The sequence below is a fragment of the Haliotis cracherodii genome, unplaced genomic scaffold, assembly GCF_022045235.1.
Source record: "Haliotis cracherodii isolate W230 unplaced genomic scaffold, xgHalCrac1.p SCAF_3, whole genome shotgun sequence".
Taxonomy (NCBI): domain Eukaryota; kingdom Metazoa; phylum Mollusca; class Gastropoda; order Lepetellida; family Haliotidae; genus Haliotis; species Haliotis cracherodii.
In genome coordinates this window covers 28,886,492-28,914,415 of record NW_027266286.1, presented here as the reverse complement: position 1 = coordinate 28,914,415, position 27,924 = coordinate 28,886,492, and the positions used below count along the sequence as shown (strand labels likewise).

Sequence of the window (27,924 nt, the reverse complement as noted above, 5' to 3'; positions counted from 1 at the left end):
TTTCTAGTGAAGCCTGAGCACATAATTTCTTAAAAATATCTCCCAAAATATTTGTGATCCTTAGCTTTCTTTGTTAGTTCAATGTACCACAAACAACTGATTCTCTCTTCCCTGCAAAGCTGGCTGTCGCTGCAATTCGGTGCACAGAGTTGTGTCCCTTGGGTGTACCAGCAACCGATGATTCACCGTGACAACACAACACCAATTTCATTCATATAAGGACAAACAAAAAGCATATGTTCATAGAGAATTATTCTTTATTATTACTGCACTGTACATGGTGACCCACACACAGCGTCCTGCATACAAGGCATATTAAAATTGGCTCAAGGGATTTTTATCACCTAATAAAATCTGGTATCTCCAGGTAATGGTTCGAGCACCAAAGGTGTCGATCTAAGGCATGTCAGTAAATAGCTAGTGGTTATATACAGGGAATCACAGAAAATCATCTCACAGCTAGCAATTTGTCGTTCTCTGTACAAGCCACATACACACAATATACACCATGTACTGTACAATTATCACAATATGTGAAGTGACCTCAACTGACCTCCAAGTTGGACTTAATCTGGTTTAACTGGGTGATGACCGTCTTGGAAGAGCATAGGTTGTCCAAATCTTTGGACGAATTTCTGTTTGATGCATAATTTACAAATGGGCTTCAAATTCAGACTTCAGCAGTGAACCATAAATAAATTCATTAATAAGACATGGGCCCTGTTCCACAAAGCCATCTTAGTGATAAGATAACTCCCATATGTCAACACAGACTTTGTGCTTTGTGGAACTGGGACTGGGACCTTCCACCAAGCTATGACCATCTTAAATAGCAATCCATGTGAAAGAAAGGAGTTAATAACACCGGGTTGTGGAATAGGACCAAGTAATTTATGATAAAAGTTTCATCTTCATTTTCTGCCAGAACTGAATGGACCTTGAGGTCTTTTACAGGACATAGGCGGTGCTTCTCACTGCAAGAGGGGCAAGTCATCGATGAAATCAGATGGCCTCTATTTCTGTGAAAAATAGCTCCCCTGGCCGTATCTGATACCTGACCCGCCGACCCTCCCTATCTGATACCTTCTACCTGACCCGCCCTATCTGATACCTGACCTGCCGTCCCGCCCTATCTGATACCTTCTACCTGACCCGCCCTATCTGATACCTCACCCGCTGTCCTGCCCTATCTGATACCTGACCAGCTGTCCCGCCCTATCTGATACCTGATACCTGACCCGCCGTCCCGCCCTATCTGATACCTTCTACCTGACCCGCCCTATCTGATACCTGATACCTCACCCGCCGTCCTGCCCTATCAGATACCTGATACCTCACCCGCCGTGCTGCCCTATCTGATACCTGACCCGCCGTCCTGCCCTATCTGATACCTTCTACCTGACCCGCCCTATCTGATACCTGATACCTCACCCGCCGTCCTGCCCTATCTGATACCTGATACCTCACCCGCCGTGCTGCCCTATCTGATACCTGACCCGCCGTCCCGCCCTATCTGATACCTTCTACCTGACCCGCCCTATCTGATACCTGATACCTCACCCGCCGTCCTGCCCTATCTGATACCTGACCAGCTGTCCCGCCCTATCTGATACCTGATACCTCACCCGCCGTCCTGCCCTATCTGATACCTGACCAGCTGTCCCGCCCTATCTGATACCTTCTACCTGATCCGCCCTATCTGATACCTGACTGGCCCTCTTCACTGGCAATGAGTCACTTGACCCACATTTATATAAAAACAAAACTCTTGAAAACCTTTCAAAGCTAGATAATCCTATATAGTAAACTTCAGAGACACTGCTCCTATGATTAATTTGCACTGAAGACATGGACCAAAAAAATCCAATCCAACATAACTGCTGGTTTTCAACCCTTGCTCTGCAAAGACGGCCTGTCATATAAAGGTTAACAAAGACACTCCAAGAAGTCATATGTTACACAGGAAATGTACAGGTTGAGCCACAGCAGGCAAGACTACTGGAGAGTTCCCTATCACATAAACCAAGCATCTTATATCATGGGATCCTTCCTATGGTGCATCAGTGCTGAACTAAACATCTGGTAGTGAACACTTTCTACCAATATTTGTAGAACATGCTGCATATGAACAGTGTTCGAAATTAAGGGGGGGGTCCTGGGGTCCTTCACATCTGCTCCTGTAGTATTTAAATTTAGGGACCCCTCAATGTCTTATCATTCAACACAAGGGTCATAACCAGGATCACTTTTGTGTTTAATTTCGAACACTGTATGATGGTAAGTTAATGCCCGTGTGATGAGACCTAACTAAGCATAAGAATGAACATGTCCTCATAGAACTAAAAAGGTTTATTATGAAAACACTTCCTGAAGGTTAAAATAAAAGCAAACAATGATACCGTATTCCTATCTTTGAAATTAAACCGTAATCATCATGATGAGGGCCCCTCGCCAAAACTATTCCATCACGATAATTACACATGAATGCATCCCTCAGCATCTAACGTTGCCAGTACATTTATCAGAATATCACAGCTTTATGAGTGAAGACCACCCTGGACTTCAATGTCTGAGTTGGTAGTCTCAGATTCTTTCAGATTAATAATAGTTTCAACTGTTAAGTAAACCTTGCAGTGAAGAAGTTTGCTAGTCTATGAACTTTCTGTTCATAGTCATGATAAAACCATTGTAGACAATTTGGAGAATCAGACAATCTGAGATCCAAAAAGGTTCCTCTCTATATCAACATAACACGGTCAATGATGTCATTAACAATGGGTGATGTCATGTCCATTATTTACAGAAACATGTTGATTTAATGTTTTGGAGATAATGAAAATAATGGCACAATTGATGTGAGCCAATCAGCATCAAGCAAACATTATACTTCTCAGTGAGAATTACTGAAAATAATTTCACCTATCCATACCCCTAAGGGTAATCTATCTCTATAAATGCCACTTTGGTATTACATCGATTGCGGTATAAATGTCTGTACAGGCTCAATGGCAACAATGAGGACTAAAAATATGTAGTCCTCAAAATTCCAGAATGCCATATTCACAACATTGTGCAAGACATTATGGCTGCCATGAACCTCACCATAATGCCAGGCCCTCCATATTGAAGTAAAGCCAGACTGGCGTAATAGAGGAATGGCATGACACAATTGTTAGAAATTTGCTTCACTACGTATTGAGGAAATGAGCATGGCATTATAATGAGGTTTGATCCTGTTGATTGTATAGAACGATTTTGATCACTTCAGTCACTTGGTGAGGTAACTGCAAATCCATGGAATTATTTTGTATGATGGACAGAAAGGACTGGTTACACAGTACATACACCTGGTGAATACTTCAACCCATTACGTTAAACAGCATGTTAGGAGCCACAAATACAATACCCCAAATATGAGAACCTATCACATATAAATCAGAACGAACGTGTATATAGATATACTATTCCATATCTTCATCAGGATATTCCTATTTTTCCAAACTTATTGCAGATCATGATCATAATTTGGTGACAACCGGGAAGATAATGGCTGGGATTTTTATTAACAGAATTTATTTCTTCCAGGACAAACAATAAAAATAATAATTTGTCCCCATATTTTACCCCCAAAGTAGTTTGTTTGCTGGACACGCTTCTCATAGATAGAAATTATGTGTTTTGAAACAGTGGCTGAAAAAGGTGTTCATCTTCAACTAAACTCCCAGCCCCATCACACAAATATTAAATGGAGCATCCATTTCATAACAATGGACCAAAAATGCCTTGAGACTTCAGTGTTCAAATGATATCTTATTCTTTTTAACGAGAACCCACCATTTGAGTACCTTGATTGTCGGGGCAAACATGTATACTGTGATATTCTATGGCTATTCTATTATCAGCTTCACCAATGAGATCCAGCTACAGCAAAGGGAGATCATCTCGATAGCAGTGACCATACACACAGTATGACAGCCAGACACATGGGACTTCTTCATGAAAACAATCATTCTGTTCCAGTTTAATAAGCCAATGCTTTCTTTAACCTCAAGACAACATAGTATAGATATAACATTTTTAAATATTGTGGCAAGAGAAATACAAGTTTCTCATCATTATATTTCTAAAACGTATTACAAACGTTCTGTCAAAATAAACTTCATAAGGTGATTGTGCATTTTACGTTGCTGGAAAATGTTTTTGTGTGGCATTGCTGCCTCAAGCAATCTTAATCATCTCATTTACCATATTTTAGGGAGTATAGTGCACACCCGAGCATAATGCACGCACCCCTCTAAGAGATGCAATATTTTTTTGGAAAAAAGTATTTTCGAGTATAATGCGCAGTCAAATATTTTATCTATTATATCTGAACACTAAAACTAGGACAGATGAATGCATCGGTATTGTACTCCGTTTGTTGACACGCGATTTCCCGTATACATACTGGATGTATTGTTTACCCATGGGGGACAAAATACCTGAAATCGTATGGTGGCGTGTATAATTCACACCCCCTCTGCGCTGCTTCATCTTCTGAAAAAATAAAGTGTGCACTATACTCAAGAAAATACGATATAAGACACGCACTCCCACACCCCAATTGTGTGGTCGGTTATGTCTACAGGTCATTGGCAATTCTAATAAGTAATATGTGATGGTTATCACTAATGTGTACCAGTAATCAGTAAAGCAAATCAGTAATGTTTTTATTTGTTTGTTTGTTGTTTAACGCCGCACTCAGCAATAATCCAGCTATATGGCGGCGATCTGTAAAATAATCGAGTCTGGACCAGACAATCCAGTGATTGACATCATGAGCATCGATCCAAGCAATTGGGGTCGATGACATGTATCAATCAAGTCAACGAGCCTGACCACCCAATCCCGTTAGTCGCCTTTTACGACAAGCATAGTCACCTTTTACAGCAAGTATATATCAGTAATGTGTACAGGTATATGGTAAAGCATACCAGTTATCGGAAATGTGTAAAGCTTATCAGTAATGAGTAATGGCGATCAGTAATGTGTACTGGTAATCAGTAATGGGTACCATTTATCATCAATGTTAACTTTAGTCAGTAATTTGTAAAGGTAATGAGTGTTGGTATTTGGTAAATCGGTTATCCGTAATGTGTAACCCTAATCAGTACTGTGTAACCCTAATCGGTAATGTGTAACCTTAATCAGTAATGTGTAACCCTAATCAGTAATGTGTAACCCTAAACAGTAATGTGTAACCCTAATCAATAATGTGTAACCCTTATCTGTAATGTGTAACCCTAATCAATAATGTGTAACCCTAATCACTAATGTGTAACCCTTATCAGTAATGTGTAACCCTAATCAATAATGTGTTACCCTAATCAGTAATGTGTAACCCTAAACAGTAATGTGCAACCCTAATCAATAATGTGTAACCCTTATCAGTAATGTGTAACCCTAATCAATAATGTGTAAATGTAATAACAATGGGTACAGGCCATCAGTAATGAATACCAGTAATCAGTATCAGTGTTCAGTACTGTGTACCAGTAATTGGTGAAGTGTAACAACTATTAGGAGCTCCTCCATCCTGTGACTACTTCCTGATTTATGCACTGTGTAAAGTAAGGAGAAACTGGTGATGCTGGATCATGGAGATTGAGATCCTTAGCACAGAAAAAAGCGACTCTAGTATGTGGTGAATAACTTATTTGGCAAATAAGAATAAAAAATAAGCTTTAGTAACCATGGTAACAGAATACAATATTAAAACAATATTAAACTTTGTTAAAGTGAAAACAAGGGTGGATAGTGTCAAGGACAGGCAACAACATTTGGACATTTAACAAACTAATATCGACAAAGATTATGGCAATGCACAATACAATTTTCTGCCAACACTCAACATTTTTTGTGCACACTTTCTGCATTAGCAACAGAAGATTAACAGGTGACAAGTTCAAAGTGACATGCTATTATGCTACCCACAAACCACTTTGCCTTTCTCTGTTGCATTGTTATTTATGTAATAATATCCACAACAAAACACAGCTTTTATTGTTCTTCATTTGGAACTGATCATTTTTATCCGTTTGTGAGTTAGAGATCAAGGTCAGATGTGCTGCTCTGCTGTCGAGTATTTAGAAGCCCTCTCACTGATTAGCTGGTAAGATTTGGCAGGTAACTAAGTTGACCTGACTCGGCCTCCTCTTGAGGATTATGACAGAGGTATCAAATCAGAGAAACCATATTTTAATATTTTGTTTGTTCTTTAACGCGGCACACTGCAATATTCAAGCTATATGACAGCGATCTGTAAATAACAGAGCCTGGACCAGACAATCCAGTGATTGACTGCATGAGCATCGATATACGTAATTTGGATATGATGACCTGCATCAACCAAGTCAGCGAGCCTGACCACCCAATCCCTTTAGTCGTCTCTTACGACAAGCATAGTTGCCTCTCGCCGCAAGCATGGGCTGCTGAAGACCTATTGTCTACCTAGATCTTCACGGGTCTTATCTTAATGTGGTCGCAAGCAATGTAGGAGACATATCTGTTCACAAGCCCAATCAAATTGAAAAGTTCAAATTAGCCAAATAAGCTTTCTCAACTCCATGTCAGCTCAAAGCAAACCACATAACCATGCAACAGATTAAAAAATTATGTTTGACCAAGTTTACAAAGATTTGCCCTTGAGCTTCCAATGTCAATGACCTGCTACGCTCCAGCCACCAAAATGATGATGTTAAGCAGTGGTTTGTAATGTGAGCAGAATAATGGCATAAAGTAACCCTGTGCTGAGAGGAAACTGTAGTTGAGCAGGTGATTCCATGCAGATAAGGGCCGTAACCAGGAAGTACACTGTATGATGGGAAAGACAGCGAGCAGACGGGCAGAATCTACGGGGCAGCAGACGGGTAGGCAGAGGTCCTCTCTCTACAGCAGACACAGGCAGAGGGAGACAGGCCACAGGCAAATAACATTCCACATCATGATCCTAGGCAATAAAGAAAACAAGAAAATAATAGGGCAACCAAAGCAAAAACATTAAAGAGCAAGTGTGCACAGAACAAAAATTGTCGGGACATGCATTGTTTTTTTTTAGAAATAGTCTTTTTGTTTTTTTTATTCATATCCTTGTCTCAGTCTGTGCCAACAGTTTGAATATACAGAGTAGAATGTGTTTTTCGCATCAGTTTCAGTAGATTTGTGTTTTGATGTCTTAGTTATTTATAAGCTGAGCTTTTAACCTCATTTTTAATAAACTCAACTAGGTGCTGAGGATTACATTATGAATTGATTTGTGATTCACGATTGATGATACAATAAAGACATGAATACATTTGATCATAAGCTTCTGACATGTTGTTCTGGGAGATTTTTCAGTTTCTCAGTCCCAACAATTTCAATACTGAAAGCTTTGTTCTGTGCACTCTTAAATCAAGCAACACAAAGACCATGCAATGTAACAACAAACAAAACAAACGTCTGTAAGTGAGCCAGGTTGGACTCTGCTGTGAGGAGTATCAAGGAAATGTTGGAGGAAAGCCCAAAGTGATGCAGGTCGTGACGTTTACCACCATGGTGCAAGCCACAATTATCAGGTAAGGTGCGGACAAACCAAGGATCGTCAACATGGGGTATAATCTGAGATGCAAACCCATGATCAGCCAATCCTGCCATTGCTATGTAAGTCACCTCAAAATTATGTGACTTTTGTCTAATGTAACAGCGGCTTTTGTCTGCCATCATTAACTTAAAACTAGAAAGAAAAAATGTGCTGCACAAAAACACAAACCGTCACTCTGATGGACATCTGTTTACAAAAATAAGGCAACTTCAGTCACTTTAAAGGTTTTATTGAAAACTTTAAAACCAAATTTTAGTCAATCCATAGCAAATCCTTGTACATATTAACAATTTGTCAGTTACAATCATCTGTAAATATTCAAAATGGATTTGTTGAAACAATGTAAAAAATACAGCATATACAATAGAAGTATTTACAGAACCTATTCCTGCAGAACAAACAGGGCGGTATTGAAATCTGTATAATCTGTGTTTACTCTGCGTTCTACACAGAAACCAGACTGCATGAAATCCTCCAAAACTATACAGAGCAACAGAGCCAGGTAAACATTACATCCTAATGCTAAAAGGACACCTATGTTAACTTATCTAACTCGTCCATATCACATTACTTCACTGCATAAAACATCCTCTGTTATCCAGGGTATCACATCTCCATTCTATTACAAATAAGACCCTGGACCCATTCCCCACTTCAGTTTCGTTTCGGAAGTGATGTCACCAGCTCATGAGCTTGAAATCAACAACTAATCAAAATTCCTCTTTTGAGCATAGATCTACATTCAAAACTGTTGTCTCATACAAGCAAGGCCATGGTTTATTTAAAGGAATCACAAGACTTCAAAAATCTTTTGGGGCTAGAAAAGAATGTTTTGCTTAGTACAAAGACATGAGAGAAGCCCTTCTGCTACAAGACATTTCAAGATTTCAAGATTTAAGATTCGTTATTCAGTATTTTGGGCCATGTGGCCTAGAGTACAATTACAATTACAATAATTGCTGCGTCACGTGATGTCAGGAAAATAAATACAGGTAGTCTTATTTCACATTAAATACATGATTTAAGTATAAGGACAAAGCCTTTACAATGTTGATATTTTTGGAGTTGAGTAGATTACATAAACTGTGATTATCATGATGGACATTGGATAACCAAGGCAAATAGTGGTTTCTGACAGAAGAATATTTTGAACATATAAACAAAACATGGAATTCAAGACATTCCAGTTTGTGAGACGTGTACTGGTGACATTCCTTCTTGTTTAAATCATAAAAGAGCAATGTAATTTGATTTCATTTCATTTCAAACAAAGCTATGGTGGCAAGGTATATACAGGTCCAGGGCATAATTCACAATAGAATGGAGATATAACACACACTACAAACAACGATGTTCATGACGCCCTTCTCAAATTTCTTAGACAATCGGGAAGTGTAAATTAGTTGGGTTCAGAGCTGAAATTGAACACTATTTCAGTCATATCACAGCCCGGATGGACAAATCAAACTAACTACATTTCATGTAGATGGTCATGATCAAGTGTAATTACTTAACATTTTGTTCAAAGAGGAAATTTCTCTTATACAATGGAGAGGTACATTTGTGATTTCAATACTTCTAATTCTCGAGTTTCTTTCTTAACACTGAATAGTTTTAGAGGTTTTCATGCTGTCAAAAACACCAAAATTGCAATTTTGACCCAATGTACAAATTCACAAAACGGCAATAAATATATACGAAATTATACTTCAAATCCTCTGCAAAATGTTAGTATCCTTTGTAGGAATCAGTTGTATGTATGCCCTAAAGTAACCAGCGGTCTGTTCTTCCAAAGAAATTATACATAAGTACCCATGGTAACTACAATCACATCATCATTTGCATGGAGAATTAGTCAAAATTAACAAATATACATCATCATTAACATGATTAAAGATCGGTTTTGATTGCACATCCTGTTTTAATGTCACTGAACTGAAACAATATAGCCCTAGTTCGTGACAAAATATCTCGAATCCTTGTTTAAAACATATTTTATTGACATAAAAAGGTCAAATCGATCAGAAGTCCTTATACATACGACTTAAAAATGTCAAACATTGTTACTACGTATGTAATGATTCATCAATGCAACAATGCAATGAGACAACTCAGCCTGTGATATGATACGCAATACATACGCAACGGAAAGATGGTCATCACAACCTTAATGAGCTGTGACACAAAATACACATTTCATCCACCAAAGATTAAGAAAATCCATGTCTTAAGCATGGCACTGATATGGAATTAATAGATAATTAGTGAAATGTTATGAAAGACACTTTAAGTTCCAAACGTGTTGTTACGTATCATATCACAGCCAAGCATATTGTTTCAACCTTCCTCATCTGCTAATCACAGACAAATTTTACTGATAGCTATAATCATGATAATATACCTAGTGGTACACATTCAAAGACTGCTTCTTAAGTATGACATTAAGTATGCATGTTGATGAAATACAAAATATCTCAAACGTGACTACCTTCCATACAAACTCCTCCTCTATTTATAGCACTGATACCACTTGACATCCCCTTTGTGGAAGGGGGCCCTGGTCAATAGGTCACTATTTCCTAAAGCTGTACTTGTAGTGAAATGACTGCAAACTACGTAAAAGTATCGTAGTTACAATCATTGTCTGCTAAGATCTCTCTGTGAATCAGCCCCTTCACAAAAGCAATCGTAGCACTACGACAGTCGTAAGTCTATGTTTAAGTATGGGAGTTACGATCGTCTCAGTGTTACGGACGCTTTGTGGAATGGGGCCCAGGGCCTTTCTGTTGATAATGTCAATGTTACAATAAAAATCTGCATGACAAAATTTATCTTAGAAATGACCTGCTTTTGTTTGATAAGATGCTTCAATGTTAGGAAGGAGAATAAGAATTCACTGTAAAACCTAGAACTCAATACATTATTTGGCACCATGTAGGTTCTTCACAAAATACAGCCATTGGTTCTGAAGCTCACCAGGTAAATTACTATTCTTAAATTGTGGAGGGAGAGAGTTTAATTCAAAATTTCCTCATGTGCATTAATTATGATTTATACACCCCCAGTTTCAGAAGTCTAGGTAATATCAACAATGTTTCAGCTAAACACAGCAACACAATGAAACATGTGGAAAACAGCCAAAAATAGATTCATCAGTGTAACAAACAGTTTCAAGCTTTGTGAGATTGAGCTTTTCACCAATTGGTAAAAACTTCATGATGTTTTTATGTTTATCCATGAGGATTCCGGGTAAGAATATAGTTCCTCAGCAATCTATGATTTGGTTGGTTACATGTCATCGCATCCAAACTGTGTTGATCATGTTGATGGATGCTCGTGATTTCAATTTCTTGATTGTCTGGGCCAAACATGATTATTTACAGACAGTGGTCAAACAGCTGGAATATTGCTAGTGCGGCGTTAAAAAACAAACAATAGCATATTTTTACTCCGTTTTATGAATCAGTGTGCATCTGAATTTCAAATCATTCTCAGCTCCCTGAGGAGTTCATAACCCATGTTGATGTCAGATGCTCGACTGTCTTACTGTTACAATAATCAGAGCTCCAGATAAGCTGCATATCTGCGTAAAATATGCATCAGAAACGCAGAAATACACAGTAAAATAAAATCCAAGCGAATCAATTACGCAACAAACATTACAGATACGCTACAAAAATAATACTAGTGCGTATCATCAAAATATTGTGAAGTAACCCTGCATATTCGATTAGCAAATCAGCAACTTATTTGAAATTATAAACGGGCATTCTGTCAACCTTGCCAAACTCCACGATGACAGTTACATCATGATCATTTGACATCACACTTTATTGTGGAAGTATCGTGGTATTTTTGAGTATAAAGCTCTCGAACCCACACGACACCAGTTTGCAGGGACTAGATGTATAGTGTTTTTAAATATTTAACTTAAATACCCACATGTGTAAACACTAGTGGGTAACGGAAATTTGAATACCCAGATAGAATTACTGATACCAAATGATTTTAAAATGCATGGGTAAAATACCCCGAACACCAAAAGCTTATCTGGAGCTCTGAATAATATTGCCATCTCATCCTATCAGGAACCCATTCTCTGAGCATAAGGCAAATTGGAAACAGTCACTTCTTCATTGACAACACACAAAACATATCCTGTGTTATAGTGTGGGCTGGGACTGAAGCCTTTGAAACCCTTCAGAGGCCAGACTGCCATGTTGTGGTCACTCATCAACTTCCACTCCCCTGCCAACATTGAGTCAGTTAACCTGATGTGTGACATGTACTCTACATACAGGGAGGGCACTTGCCACCATTTGGGGAAATCTGATCATCACAGTCAAATACATCTATCAAGAGAATAAAGAGTGTGAGTGAGTTTTGTTTAAGCGCTGCTTTTAACAATATTCCAGTTTATCACGGCGTGTCAGCTTATTGTGGGAGGAAATCTGGAAGAGATGCAGGTCTTAGACATTAATCACTTTGGTGAAACCCATTAGCATGGCATGGTGCTGACAAACCTAGAAACATAATCAGGGCGAACCAGGATTTGAACCCCACAATCACAGCTTTCTGGCGTGGCCAAGGGACGCAACTCTGAACAGGGACTTGCGGCACCTAAAAAACTGGGCCACCTGTTCCCCCAGAATTAGAAAGATATAGAGATTTAAGAAGCTACTTCAGCAGTATCAGATCCAAAGGTATCCAAAATATTGACATGAAGTACCTACTGGTAACCTGGTATAAGTTGTACCAACTAACAAAATGCATTTGAGACAAGTAGGCAGTGCACAGATTTTAGGCAAGTATTTTTGGTTTGAAACAGGTAGAGAGGGTGTTCGCATGTTGTGCACAAGCAGGTCATGACGATGAAACTGACTTCAAACATGGACACATAAGTTGCCAATAAGACTCTTAAGAGGTCGGTGTGACAAGTGTCATATCCATCGTACTACATGTCGTGGACCACCTGCTACCCCCCTTTCTTCACAATGGAACATGCCAGTGGGCAGACCTCATACATAGTCATATGGGGTGAATTGCCAGGTCATAACTCAACTTGTCCTGGCTTACCAGTATGTGGAGAAATCAAAACAGGGTCTTTTGCAAATGCATTAATCACAGATTGAACTAATCACCTCAAATATGTCTGAGCGGTTAAAACTGATGATCAACGGACAATGCACCATAGCCGAAGCCCACAAAGGCCCTTTAGGTCAGTGAGATTATTAATAGTGACTTCAATCAAATACGAAATCCACTCGTGCAAGCAACAAATGTGATGATCTGTCAAAATGATGCGATTTTCTTATCTTGCAGGAAACAACATCATATGAAAGTTTCAACATTTACTTATGGTTCAAGTGTCCTGGCTAACAAAATGAGAAAACTTAGAACCACTTGAGCAGTATTGTACACATTCATCCTTCTTAAATGTATAAAATTACCATCGTCGTCAGTACAAAATATCTGCAAAAATAAGAGAGTAACAGTTTGGGCTTTTTTATCAGCTTCTAGAATTCCTAAAATAATATGCAAAATGGTACATGTGACAGCTCAACTTATCTTATTGTTTTAGCACAAGCCTAACTCACATTTTGCAAAAACAAATGCTGTGTTTTATTGTATTTTTATAAAAATGTTTATTTGAAGATTTATTTTTGAAAACTAAACTCAAACTGACAATACAACAATTTGCATCCAAAAGCTAAAACCAGAAAAAAATCTTTTTGTTCCTAATTTGTCTGACCACTCTATCTTTGATGAATTAAAAAGATAATTCTACAAAAATCGAACAAGTAGGTAACAGTTAGCTTCTAAAGCAGTATTTGATCAAATGCATTGCACATATTCCGTGGCCACTACTAACATGTCATGAGAACAAGCCTTCATTAACAGATTTAATCAATGTATGTGTTACATAAAACATCCTACACTTTAAAGAGACTTTTTATCATTTACTTTTACAAATTAAACACAAAAATATGGAGCTATTTCTTTTTTGTTCTATTTCAACTTATCCAAGCTATTTCGTTGCTAAAAATCTGTAAAACATCAGAACAAAAACCTGTGGCCTGCAAGCCTTAAAAAGCTGCACAAGTTAACTTGTTAGCGTTATCATCGCACAAAGGCGATATGTTCATGGTCATCCGTCTTCAATTATCCAATGCATAATATCTCCATTCAATTAGGATAAATACCCTGGACCTACCCACCACCAAAGCTTTGTGAGGTGAGGTGAAATTAAGTTTAACATTGCAGTCAGAATTATTACACTTATATAGCGATGTGTATGCAGATGTGTGTCCGGACCAATGCAGGTTTTATAGTTCTAGCCCACTGAGACACCATACTCAGACACAGTAAACTGACGTCGACTTCGAGGTGACCAGTCCTAGTTTCACCCCCTTAATGCTAAGCGCCAGGCAGGGTAACAACAAGTACCATCTTTCAACTATTTTTGGTTTAACAGCAAGAGATTTGAACCACTGACCTTCTACTCTCCAGGCAGAAGCTCTATCCACTAGATCACAGATAAAAGAATGATGTGACATCCTCCATCTATCTCATCACTAACTTAGCACAGGGTTTATCTTGCTCATAACTAATATAATTGGCAGCTTTAGAAATTGGCACTGGTCCTGTAGTCCTTGTCAAAATGCCCAATAGTGAAGGTATCATAAAGACTGATAGAAATTTACCATTTTTAAGGTTTTGTTATATGTTATCATTATAAGGACTATTGGACTAAAAAATGTTAGTTTCTATTGCTGATTGGGCAGCTATTCTTAATGTATAATTTAAATCAAGCTCAAGACAAAGTTGTCTTGCTCATGACTAATTTAATTGGGTGCCTATTTTTAACATATAATTCCAAGCCAGATCAAAATGAAGCTAGGGTGACAGATGGGTCGAGGGTTTATCATAATGGAATGGTGAGGAGGATGGTCTGTCAACTGACATCATCATGAGATATTGTTTCCTTGAAGAAGCTAGCCAGATATGTCACACACGTTTATTTCACCATCTTATCAAACAAACTGCTTCTCTATCCACTGAACTTGGTTAACACATTGTTAACTAAACAAAAAGGAAAGACATCGAAATGCAATAATTTCATCACCAAACAGTACTTAACTCTTTCAATGACAAACCCATGGAGTATCACATGCCATGGAGCCACTGTTGAAAGAGTTTCACCTGGTCAACGTGCGACTAAGAAAATCCATCACATATCTAGACCAAAAATCCATGAGAGGAACCATACTGCCCCAAATGATATTGCTTATCAATTTAATTTAGCAACTCCATTAATGCAACCTCATATATACTTTGACAACAGTGAAATCATATTTGCAACATTCTATCACAAAGATAATTCTATTTCCATACACTCTTACTTCATCTGTGAGAGGGTATATGATTGATTTACGCTGACTTCAGCAGTCATGATACAGGTACCAAGATGGACACACATCAATGAAATTGAAAATCAAATATAGCAACAGATCCTTGAAATGTTCATAATCTCTTTAAAAAATAAATATTAAAATTTGTCTCCAAATGTCTTTGTCATACCAACCCGGATGAAAGGGTGTGCCAAAATGTAAGTCACCAGTTCCCATACTCAGCATCACAAAATATATAATTGAGTTGCATTGCATAAAATTGCCACAAATGATTGCATTGTCGGTCCAGAACAGTCAGGCATACACCAAGTTCCACTACAAATGAAGAACCCAGCATATGCAAGCCTGTGTTGGTCGACCATGGAAATGATTAAGATAACAATTCACTCAAAACAAGTCATTCAGAATGACATGGATCTACAACCAAGGCAGTCAGATCACAATCAGCTTCATAATTGCACAATGGTCAGAGAAAGTGAGCAATGATCACTGCATTAGGTACTGGAATAAAATAAGCTACATGATGGCCGAACATCATCGACATGTAAATTTCTGCAACAACATGATGGATGATTAACAGGATGAATGCATCCCAAAACAATGCAAGTTTTCACAGCATCTTAAACTTGGAACCCATAACAATGAGTTAGGTTTCCATTCAAACTTATCTCAGTGCACTACTACAACATAAGGCCTTATATATTTTTTTAGTTGGTTTACATCTGCTGTTCTTCAATTAGGTGAAATGAAAAACACACACAAACACCACCGTTTGTAAGAAATGTTGAATTATACATAAAATCTTTACTCTAACAAAAATAAAATAATAATTATTTTTTGGTATCTTGCAATGCTGTGTTAAAACCTGTTTGTTTTTTACTAACACATTAGTAGTAGCACTAATCTGGAAGTTGATTTTTGAAAAGGTCCAAAATGTTGCCCAAGAGATCACTGAATGCCAAACCCCTTTCCCAGAGCTGCGGGTTCCAGTGTAAGATGTGCTGAGACAATGAGACCTTCACCTAGTGTGATGCTCCAATGCTGTGGGTTATATTTGGTACAGTATCAGTGATGGCAGTAGCACAGCTCTGCCGAGTGTATATGGCAGGGCTGGACATTACCTGTTGTTACTCGGGGCATCTCACAGCACTCACACTTGTTGAGGGCAGGGTGGTTCAGGAACGTACACGCCGAACAACTCCACTGTTCCCCCTCTTCCGAGTCCCCTGACCCTGCAGGGGGTTGTGTGGGAGGGGCAGGGGGAACAGAACTGAGGCTCTCTCTGGGAGGAACAGGTGGCGGAGCTGTGGAGAAAGACATAGTTCAATATTCATTATTTATTTTCAGAACATTGATGCCACAGGCTCTTTGTACATGTACAAGAGCTTACATCATGGCATCAAAAGATACAAGTTATGAATTGACATCAATCAATTAAATGTATGCTTCATCATTCAAAGTTAGTTTTCAGTATTTTTACTAGTCATTAGGATACCTTAACTATAAGGCAGTTTGGCAAGGACTAGTGCCAATTTCTAACACTGAAACCTACACTAATACCTGGATCCATTCCCAAGATTTTCGAAATCGTAAATTACCTGCCCTTGATTTTCATTAACATTTTACCAATCAAATTAAATAAAAGGAAATAAGCAAGGCAGGTAACTTGCACTGCCTAGAAGCCAAAGCTACAGCCAGTTTTAATGGACATGAAGACAATGAAGATTCTTTTCATGCTTGTCAGTCAATTTTTCAATGTTGAATTTCTCGCAAACACTATCGTAATCAATGGGGCTGACGGCCATGTTGTTGATATCACCAACCTAACATTAAGGCTGGTTTGTAACTAACATTCTGATTGGTACGTTAGACTTGGTAGCATGGCCAATCATATGGCTAAAAAAACCAGGGGCAGGTAATTGAGATTTCAAGAACCACGGGAATGGATCCAGGGGTTGTGTAGGTTTACCAAAAGGCGAGCACTGGAGATATAGAGGATGTGAACCCATGAAGAGAATCAAACCTGGGCCTTCAGAGTGACGAGCAAATGCTTTAACCACTAGGCTGCCCCACCGCCACCAATCTTAGTGTAAGCACCATGGTAAGTCCATGTGTAAGGATGGGTGTTAAGATAGTGGTAGCAATAAGAGAGCTTGAAAGCTTAAGGCCATGTGAACTGTTATACTCAAAATGGTGTGTTTGTCTATTTCAATTATTACAAGTTGTAAAAATTACTTGCATCACTACTACCAGAAGAATGTTGAGTGAGTGAGCTGGGTTTAACACCGTTTTAACAGTATTCCAGTTATATCGTGGCATGTCAGCTTGATGTGAGAAGAAAGCCCGAAGTGATGCAGGTCTCAGACCTTTACCACTTCGGTGAAACCCACGAGCACGGGTATGTTGCTGACAAACCTGGATTCAAACCTACAATCATAGGTTTCTGGCGTGCCCAAGGGATGCATCTCTGCACAGCAATCCCTTTAGTCGCCTCTTATGATAGTGACTGATAAATCAAGGGTCAGATTCTGGGATCTGGGACTTGAACAATACGGCCAGCAGATCCTGGCATGACTAAGGACCACAACCCTGCACTCTGAACACCTCTGACCCACCTGTGCAACTTACACACTCTTTGGCTAATACTAGTTGATGATTATTATCCGACAGCTGTTACCATAGTAACAGACAAGTTACTGGCATTACTTACACTCACTAGTCCGGTCCGAGGGCCGATTAGCATTGAAGGAATTCCGATGGACATGTTGTCCAGTGGGTATGTTGTTGAAAAAATTCTGTTGGCCGATAGGGTCTATTACACTAAATGGTGCTGAAACAGAGTACCCAAATTCCATGAATTACTTGTTTCAAAATACTTATACAAAATATCTTGTTCAATAAAACTTTATTCTAAGGAAAACAGGACAAAATTATTCATAGATCTAAAAGTTCATGTATATTAATAGCTCCAAATTGAAACAAACAGAACACATTATTGGAGGAAAAATGCTGCAGTTTTCTTTCTTGAACCCAGTGATCCGGGTTATCAGGATTATTCATATGATACTAAGAAGGTCTAAATATGCTAAGGGTAGTCCCAAATATGCATCTATTTGAGTTGCTGTAATATTACTTTTAAACATATTCGGGGCCATATAACCAAGGTTTGTTTGTTTGTTTGTTGTTAAACGCCGTACTCTGCAATATTCCAGCCATATGATGACAGTCTGTAAATAATCGACCAGAAAATCCAGTGATTAACATCATGAGCATCATCCACACAATTGGGATACGATAACATGCATCAACAAAGTCAGCGAGCCTGGCCACGCGAACCTGACCACCGGATCCCGTTAGTCACCTCTTATGACATGCATAGTCGCCTATTACGGCAAGCATGCGTTGCTGAAGACCTGTTCTAGCCCGAATCTTCACGGGTCTGTAACCAAGGTAATGGGACTGAACATGCTGAAGTCAAATTCATTTTACAAATTCTTATGATTACTAGCCTCAAATAAACATAAAAATCTTTCATACTAAACACATGGACCAAAAGATTTGCCAGAAACACTTTTGATGCATAACCATGATAACAGGGACTTATCTGTAATTCTAAACTAAGTGCCCTTCACAGACAAATTGGGAAAAGAACATAACCTTGTTCAAAATTGGGATTTTCCTAAATTCAGGGGTATTTTAATATTTCATTCAATGCAAAAATGTAAAACAAAACATCATACCATACATTTTGACCAGTCGAAAGCAAGTATTCAATAAGCATCACGATAAGAATCAAGAGAGAAGCTGTGTGTGGATCACGTAGATACTCACTCTGGCCATTCCTATACATGTCTATTTCATTGACCATCACTTGAATATCTGTCTGAAGTTTTCTATTAGCTTGCCGCATCTTGCCTATATCGTCAACCTGATTACAAACAACATAAGCAAATTTATATTCACAACAACTGGAGAATCAATCACATTAGAAATCTATAGAAACAGTAACTTTGCTAACTCCCAATGTCTGTATTAGTTGTTCAGTAAGACTTTCTCGCTGAAATCAAAATACTGAACATGCTGAAAAGAAACAGTCAGTAAAGTACTGACCAACCTACCATGCTTACTTAAACAAAGATAACAAAACTAGCGTGGACTCATTTGGATGAGGCAAATATTTTTAAGTTGGGAGTATATTTTGGAATAAGAACTTTCAGTGTGATTAAATTCACCACATATGTGCCAATTGTACCCTTGGTAACCAGAGATCAACCAAACAGACACCATAAGAACTAAATGTATGTGAAGTATTGAACAATTTAGCAACTTTACAAAATCATTTGAAAACTAAGGGAGGTAATCCAATCCTGTAATTATCTCCCTTTGATCACATTGGCTGGTGTTGATGGAAGAATATTGTCATACCCCTGGAAAACTGTTTCTTCGAGCACTTCTCCTTTCCAACATATTCTTCTCCATTTGAGCCACTTGAGCCCGTAACTTCTCTAATTTTTGAAGCTCGGTTTCATAATCACTCTTCAACCGACCCATCCGAGAATTTTGGTGTGCTAGCAATGCTGAAAACATATAAAGACTGGATCAACATGATGTTTAGAATGCCACAAACAAGCACCTGATACACAAGCCATATCATAACAGTAAACAGGATTGGAAGAGTAAGCTTGAGAAGTCTGGTTGATGTGTGTGTGGTGATTCATTTCTATCAAATGTTATATTTGGGATAAAACTTTCTCAGTAAAGTACTTATTCTCATATTCTTTTCAGTCCTGCCCCGGATTCAAACCCACACTGCCAGAATGAGGCACCTAATTGCTAGCACACAAAGTCAGCGATCTTACCGACACAGCCACCAAGGCTTCCACAAAAATGAAAGTCTGACAACTGGAATTCTAGACCCCATACTTTGTATACCCCTCTGACAAGAGTAAATTGGCACGGCACCCATGGCCAAGGCTATGAAAACACAATTGCCATTTAGAAAGTGGTCAAATTTAACAAATGTCATATTTGGGATAACACTTTCTTAGTACAGTACAGATTCTAGTACATTTTTTTTAGTCCTGTCTGGGATTTGAAACCACACTGCCAGAGTGGGGCACCTAATCGCTAGCACAACAAGTGAGCGATCGAACTCACTCAGCCACCAAGGCTTCCACAAATATGAAAGTCCGACAACTGGTAGTCTAGATCACGTACTTTGATGCAGGCTTCAAAATTCTTTCTTAATTAAGATGTCTGGCTCCTAATAGTAATAGTGCCAATGCTATTTATTAAATGGAAAAAAGCAATATTTTTGGAACTTATGAAATATTTATGGAGCAATTCAAGTTTACACTATTAAAAAATACAAACATTTTGTGTTTGAGATTAATGTTTAATCTAATCAAAACATCAATGCAGGTTGTTTCGGGCATAAATCAAGTTTTTTAGAAACAGTTCAGTTTTTTAAACAATTATAGTTGTCAAAAGATTTTGATGCAATTATAGTTGTAGTTCGATCATGAAATAAAGGACTGATGTGAAATGTAAAAAGTCTACACGGAGAATCTCACCCGAGTGTCTCTGTACCCAATATATAACATGAATAGCTAAAAGATTAAAACCTGAGGCTTGCCAATACATGTGGAGGCATAGCGAGACATCCTATCCCTTACCCTGTGTGTATTCCACCTCATCCTGAAGACTTCCTGACCTCTGTCGATGGTTGTAATCACTTCGAGAAGATTCATCACTCAAGCTGCTTTGACTAGAAGCAGGTGACATAGTAGGGTAGTTGGGCATATGATGCCCTGTGTCTGTCTCCTGCAATATAAGGTTACCATGTTCACTACTAGCCTGAGCTCCCAGCAGTGGAATGACCGGTTGTGCTATACTAGGTGAAGGAAAGCGTGGTAGCGTAGGGGTTATGAAAGCTGAAGAAGTTGTGTTGACAACAGATATTTGGTTTGGCGCCTGTTGTACATGGAAAGGAGACTGAGAAGCTGTCGCATACTGGCCTGGGAGGTGGTTGGAGGGATGAGCACTTACTCCATATCGGGTTGGGGAGTGAGCCCCGGACAACTGGTATCCTGGCCCTGAGCGCTCAGGTGTTGATGGGAAATATCGCACTTTTGTTTCAGCCCCTTCTGGTCCAGATGCTCGAATTGTCACAGATAAAGGTTTGTTATATCCTGGTGGAATCTGATGAACTCCCCCATATCCTGGCACTGGGGACGTTGGCCCTGTAGCATTCATGGGCACCTGCACACCCAATCTCGGATCACGCGAGAAGGCGGAGTAATTGTTAGTCCTATTTCCAGGCCTTTCAGGGCTAATTTGTCCGTTATTATTGTTCTTATTAATAAAGATTGTAGCTTGTGAAGAATGTGTGTATTGATTAGATACATGTGCTGTAGAGCCTGCATAGGATTGAGGTCCTGCTTCAGGCGAATATTGTCCTTGTTGATTCACAGCAGTGGGTAAAGATTGCAGATTCTGCATAGAAGAGGACTGGGGTGCAACAGTACACATCCCCCCACTGTCCTTACCGAATTGAATCCTATACACATACTGTTGTTGGTTGGGGTTGGGGGAGATATTGGAACTGACAGGGGGCGTTGTTGGGGACCGAGAAGGGTAATGATACACTCTCACAGCACGCCGCCCTTCTGACGGACTCCCCGTTGACTGAGGGGAAGCAGTACCTGAACTGTCTGTTCCTCCATACGTTGTACAATTGATATTAGGGATTTGTCGGGTGGATTGGGACGCATTTTGCTGAACGAAAGGGGCAAAGTCTTGGGGCAATACCGGTGCAGTAATAGGGGATTGTCTCCCATGTTCCATATTTACACTGTTCGTAAGGTCACTTGGCCATGATATACTTGTGTGAATGTCTGCCCCTGTGTCCCGATTCCGAGAAATGAATCTGTGTTGACTGGGTCCAGGGATTGTAGTCTCTTCGTGTGTGATATGCACTTCTTGCGGTCTACGAGAAACCTGGTCATTCGGTCCTCGACCTCCAAACAAATAACTATCACTGTATGACTGTAGGGCTTGCAGACACTTTTCTTTATCGTTGCCATTCTGCAAAATAACACAGGACTCTTATCCTACAACTGACAGCAAGAAAGAGAAAATGGTCCTTACCACACAGCCTCAATCCTTTAAGATAGTGCATACGCTGCGTGTCCTCAATATACCATGAATGACAGCCTATTGTCCTGTAAACATGATTCACCACTAAATGACACCCTGGATAGGTCTAGAGGCCCGGAGAGTGCAGATTAAAATGGACCCATCAAAAAATAACCACACAAACGGTGCTGTGAATAAATTTTTCTGCAAATATTGCAACCTTAAAGTTAAACAGAAATATCAGACTTTGCAAACATAAAAACTTGTTTGTGAACAATCTCTAGATTATATGGGTGTTACTTCATCGGAAGACAACAATGGTTCATATGTTTGCAGCTAGTTCTCAGTACCAGTTAATTCCATAATAACACGAAATAAGTCTGATGACTTGTTAGTTATCATAATACCCCAATATCAACTAAAAAAAGTTTAGAATTTTTTATAATAATGAACAATTAATTTATTGACCGAAACATGTGCCTTACAGAAACTATGTTGATGTAACACAATCATGATAATGAGACAGCTTGTGACCCTTGCCACTAGTCTCACATCCGGGTCTGGCAAAGTTTACTTTGGTCCAGTAAGCTAAGCTAATAAAACTCAATATATCGTGTATAATTTAACATTAACATGATTAATAATGTATCTAGAAAAACGTGACAATGGCTGACCATTGGATTGAAACGTTTTTGGCAAGGTCAAAAGATGTTCTGAGTCTATGAACCATAGAGCAGAAAACAACTTTTAACAATGTTTAAACCATGTACCCACTGTGGAATTAGATGAGATATGAATCATGTTTACACAACAAATGTCCGTAAGATATTCAGAGTACAAGAAGACACAAGTATACATAATACCCTGAAAGACTGGGGTACACACTTGCAAATCCCCTTATACATTAAATCCCAGCAGTTCCTCTAACCTTGGAACTATCCTCTTGAAACAAGACAATTAAGTGACAAGCATATATTAAACCAATTTTAGACAATATTTTCAAGATTTTTCTATCTCTTAATCTAATTAAAACAAAGCCTTCAGAAATGTTATTAAGACAAAATAAGCCCTGAAGAAACACATAGAAACTGTAAACAACATGATGACTGATTCAGGATGCACATATAGAAGAGTTCATTCAGATAACATACACGTGAAACTCAAAACTGCAAGAACACAGATAGGAGTTCTAACTATGTTTTATTCTACAAACAGTGTGTTTCAAAAGATTAGGACACAGATGAATGACAAAATCAAATCAATCAGATAAAAAGAACAAAACACAGGCCAGGAAGGTGTCTTGTGTGATAGCAAGGATTTGTCACAGGGCATCAGCAGTGATCGAGGAATTGGTTAGGTGGTGGGGGATTTCATGATGGAAGTGTTATGAAAAGATAAATGACAAGACTTTATGAAATCCTATACTAATAGTTGAAATTGTGAGTGGAGTTGTTCATCACTGTTCATGCATAACTGCAGCCTAAGAAAATGTTTCACACGTGATGAAAATAAATGTGTGTGCATTATGATGCTTGTGAATGTCAGCACAATCTAGCTACTACTACTACAAACTACCATGCCAGGACAACTATAACTATGATAATACTAACTAACAAAAAAAAAGACAAGAAACAAAATAGGTAAAAGACTGAAAATAAACAAGGTACAAATACAAAGGTAAATAAAATGAGACCACAGACAAAAACACGCATTTGGTTACTGTTAACATGGTTAAATGCGGAAAACTTTGGTACAAATATAAAAACAAAATATTCAATTAGATTTTTATCTCTGCCTGCCTCATATGTCCTGGTCCCTATGTGATTTGTTTTAAAGCCACTATGAACAGTGGTTTGGTTATATTGCAGCATATCGGCTTCATGCGTCAGGAAAGCCTGCAGTGCATTCTCAGACTCTTACTGCTTTGGATAAACCAACAAGCATGGGCCTGGGGCTGACAAACCTAGAGACAATCAGGGCAAATATGGGATTCAAAACCCACTATCATAGGTTTCTGCATGCATACAGATGAAGAAAATCAGTATTTCGTTTTGTAAGAAAATTAGATAAAATCATTCAGGGTGGTGAGGACAGAAACCAACAATTACTTTTTTAGCCAACTTCAAACAACCAGAATAGTTCATAATTACCGGAATATTCACACTCACATTAAATATTTTAATGTATGATTATCATTTTTACTTTAATCTTGACATTAATTAACAGAATATGGACCAGACTCTTCTTAAAATGACATTAGGTGTTAAAACATGTGAGCCCACTTTAATGGCGTTACTGTAGTAAGCACTTAACTTATAGCCCACGGCATATTGTACTGTGTATGCTTCATGCATGTTCAGATGTTATTTCTTACGTTTTGTACTTTTTCTATATAAGATCATTAGTAGGGTGCTGACAAAAAAGAGTTAGTTCCCCTGCAATACATACGTTGAATGCAGCAGTGTCAGTGAGCATAGGAGTATATCAGTGAGTGAGGTGAAGATTACTTGGACATGCTTGAGATTTGCTGACCGTACTAAATCTAGGGACTCACCAACAAATTCTCAACCTTTTAGGCAATACCTTTTGAAGTTTTAGGTTTACACTGACCAAAACAAAAAAGAAAGACTGCCTTTGGGAAAATGTTGGCATTATTTAATTGTAAGTACATTTCTCACTGATTTCTCACTTGGACACTCACTTGGACGTCAATACAACAAGGTCAAGCAATCTTCCATTTCTAATCATAATTATCTGCTAAACGTGATAAGTTTTGTCACCAAAACAAACAACAGGTCAATTATTTTTATGCCAGATCTCAGAGCTTTACCTTGACAAAACTAGGGGTCCAAATGACCCCCAAATACTAATTTCAAGGGTCCTTACAGGAAATATGTGAGTCATGTAAAGTAAAGAAATGATGAAGTGTACTGTAACTAACTAAGTGTAATATTTAATAATTACTTTAATTACAGGAACTTTATATACCTTGTCAAGAATTTGGTACAATGAATAATATTCTGCGTCCCTCAGGGTGCAAATATTTATTTTTCTGCATCCCTTCTATACATTTGTGAGTAGCGGACACACATTTCTGCATCGTGTAAAACCCTGGACCCTAAAAAAATCTATAAAAGTTGTAAAAGAATAAATCTCTCAGAGACTGGAAAAATCAATATCCATATCACCAAATTCACGTTGCTTGAACATTATTGAATAAGCAATGAATTAAAACCAAACTTGCTTGCTAAGAGTACCCGAATCAATGTCAAACACCACAAGTTGCAAATCTGTAATTATCCCAATCAGAGGAGCACTGTCCAAAAGCAATTTCAGAATACCTTCAGTATCAGGAAGCGCTTTTCTACATGTCATCTTGTCATATTTTTGCCATCCAATTACTCAACTATTTTATACAAGCATTTAGAATCATATCTGAAAACTAATTAATTGATGACTATTCTATATATGCATAAATTTTGTGGCACTGCTACAGGCTATTGTTACAACTGCAACCTTTCATCTTGTAAATTCACTATGTTCACTGAGAAAAACTCTTCACACTAATCCAATCGAATGACAACACAACAAATGAACGCGTATCTGTACTGCATTTTACCGCTAAGGAATTAACATGTCAATAACATAGCCATTAGATCAAATAATATAAAAAGACAACTTAAGAAGGTTAATTTTGTCCAACAGTAAAGACAAAGGTAAAATTAGATAAATTCATTGTGAATTGGTGAGTAAAGAATACGAACTCACGTAAAATCCTTATGTTTACTGATGTATCTTTATCAAATATTTACAACTGTCATGAAGTCAATCTGATTTTCATCAATACACCAACATATGGCCAACACTGATGGCTCTGGAGACAATGAATGGCTTATTATTCTGTCCTGTTTTAATTTCAAGATCCAACTATGATAAGTTAGCAAACGTCATCTCAGTTGTCACGAAACAGTTGACAAATCAATACAGATTGCAAATTAACAGAATAAACATGCCCAATCAACAATAAGTGATCAATCATCAGTGTTAATTCAATCAAAATAACAATCACACCCCTAAGTTTACTCACCTGTTGCATTATTGTGTTGACAACCTCATCGGGTACTTCTGGATACAGTGCTTTTAATTCATGAAAGATGACTTGTATTGCTGCCATTTTATTTCTGCAATAACTAAAATAAAGTTCCTTTACTGATACAGACATTTAGTATTTGAATGTGACCCTAAAACATGTATTGATGTAAAACCTATATCAATGTTATTTGTAAGTATTGACTTATAAACATAATTTGTACTTAAATTATCAACCAAAGTTAACAGTTGTTTGTACACTTGTTATCCTCCAGCACATCCTGAAGGAATAGAAATATTAGCATGTATTTTACATTGTAAGGTGTGTCAATATTGTAACTTAGACCTCATTCTTATGATTCGACCCAAATCATCAATTCACCTTTTTCTGTTTCAATAATTCTCACATTTCATATAAGTAAATTCCATTCTATGCATGTGAAAATCAAATTGGCTCATGACTTCAAACATCTAAACAACCCGTACGATCATTTAGGATGGTTGTTAAAATTTAAATGGATCCCAAATCTAAAGATGTATGACCAGTTGACTTCCCGATCGACAAGGTGTGTCTCTACCTCTCATCAAAGAAAAGGTTAACTGTCAAAACTTCCTTTGCATTACTCTGACTATTTGAAAAGTGTTTCTGATAAGTGTCTATGTATGCCACATTCGGAAAACACAAGATGTCATAATTTCCCGTCTGATCGGACATTGGGTAAGATTAGCTGTTTACTTTTGATCATATAGGTCATAGCATATATAACAGTAGCCGCATATCGGTGCTATCACATACATTGAATCGTTTTACTGTATTCGTGTTAGACGAGCACATGCAGGACCTATTACGACTACTGTCAGAAATGTCATTAACGTACTTCTTGAAGCACAGTGAAATTTGTTTTGCAAATATTTGGCAGGCACTTGCCCCACGGAGGAACGGTGTCTCGCCTGTCGTCACTTTGTTGACGTTTACACAATAATCACTTTTGCAATTTTCACCTACCTTGGCACAGTTGATTAAATAATATTCTTCCTCCATATATAATGTAACTAAATCATTCGTCTTGTAACTCGTTTGAATCTGGATCGAAAAATTCTATCACAAAACATTATTTTCCTGATCATCCTATGAAAATGGCGCAAGCGCATGCGCATACACTGTAATAACTTCCGCGAGAGTTGTCGTTCTTTACTTATGTTCATCTCACTCATCGGGACCAAAATAAAAATTGACGCATTTCTGTTTCGGAAAATACATCATGCATTAACGATTTTGAGTGTCAGTCACAATTCGAACACGTGGCATATTGGTCAGGAATGTGTGACACAGAGTATATGCTTTCAATTAAAAGTATCTTCTGAATCAAGAGTGAAATACACATATATCGGTTACAATTATGATATTTATGTCATATCTTTAATGCATATTTGTACCATTATGTGAATTCTGCATAGGCTTTATTTTAGAGGTATCAAATGGACATATGATACCTAAATTTGACCAATCAGAATGAAACATTCCTCTATGTCATGAGTGAATTTGTTTAAATGAATACACAAAACGGAAAAATAATAAATTCATCCAAAATATTAACTTCTATGTATACAGTAGTAACGTAAATATTAATCATGTTCATTTGACACAATTTCTTATAATAAACA

General features: G+C 38.0%; 1 protein-coding gene across 7 annotated transcripts; it reads right to left on the bottom strand.

Annotated features, from left to right (window-relative positions):
- Nucleotides 1-243: 243 nt before the first annotated feature.
- Nucleotides 244-27,391, bottom strand: LOC139476078 (TGF-beta-activated kinase 1 and MAP3K7-binding protein 2-like). 7 transcript variants are annotated; one of them, XR_011654044.1, is made up of 9 exons: nt 27,266-27,391; nt 26,258-26,360; nt 20,709-22,119; nt 19,459-19,610; nt 18,865-18,961; nt 17,744-17,863; nt 16,155-16,337; nt 1,427-6,988; nt 244-1,111 (listed from the first exon to the last, which is right to left on the bottom strand). XR_011654044.1 is itself a non-coding variant. In XM_071259321.1 (8 exons), the coding sequence occupies exons 2-8, from the start codon at nt 26,342-26,344 to the stop codon at nt 6,981-6,983; spliced, it is 2,058 nt and encodes a 685-aa protein (XP_071115422.1). In that variant the 5' UTR covers nt 26,345-26,360; nt 27,266-27,391; the 3' UTR covers nt 244-6,980. The 7 variants fall into 7 exon arrangements, 5 of the variants coding, with proteins under 5 accessions (XP_071115422.1, XP_071115421.1, XP_071115423.1 ...); XR_011654045.1 differs by having other exon boundaries at nt 1,556-6,988; XM_071259321.1 differs by having other exon boundaries at nt 244-6,988.
- Between the last annotated feature and the right edge of the window lie 533 nt (nt 27,392-27,924).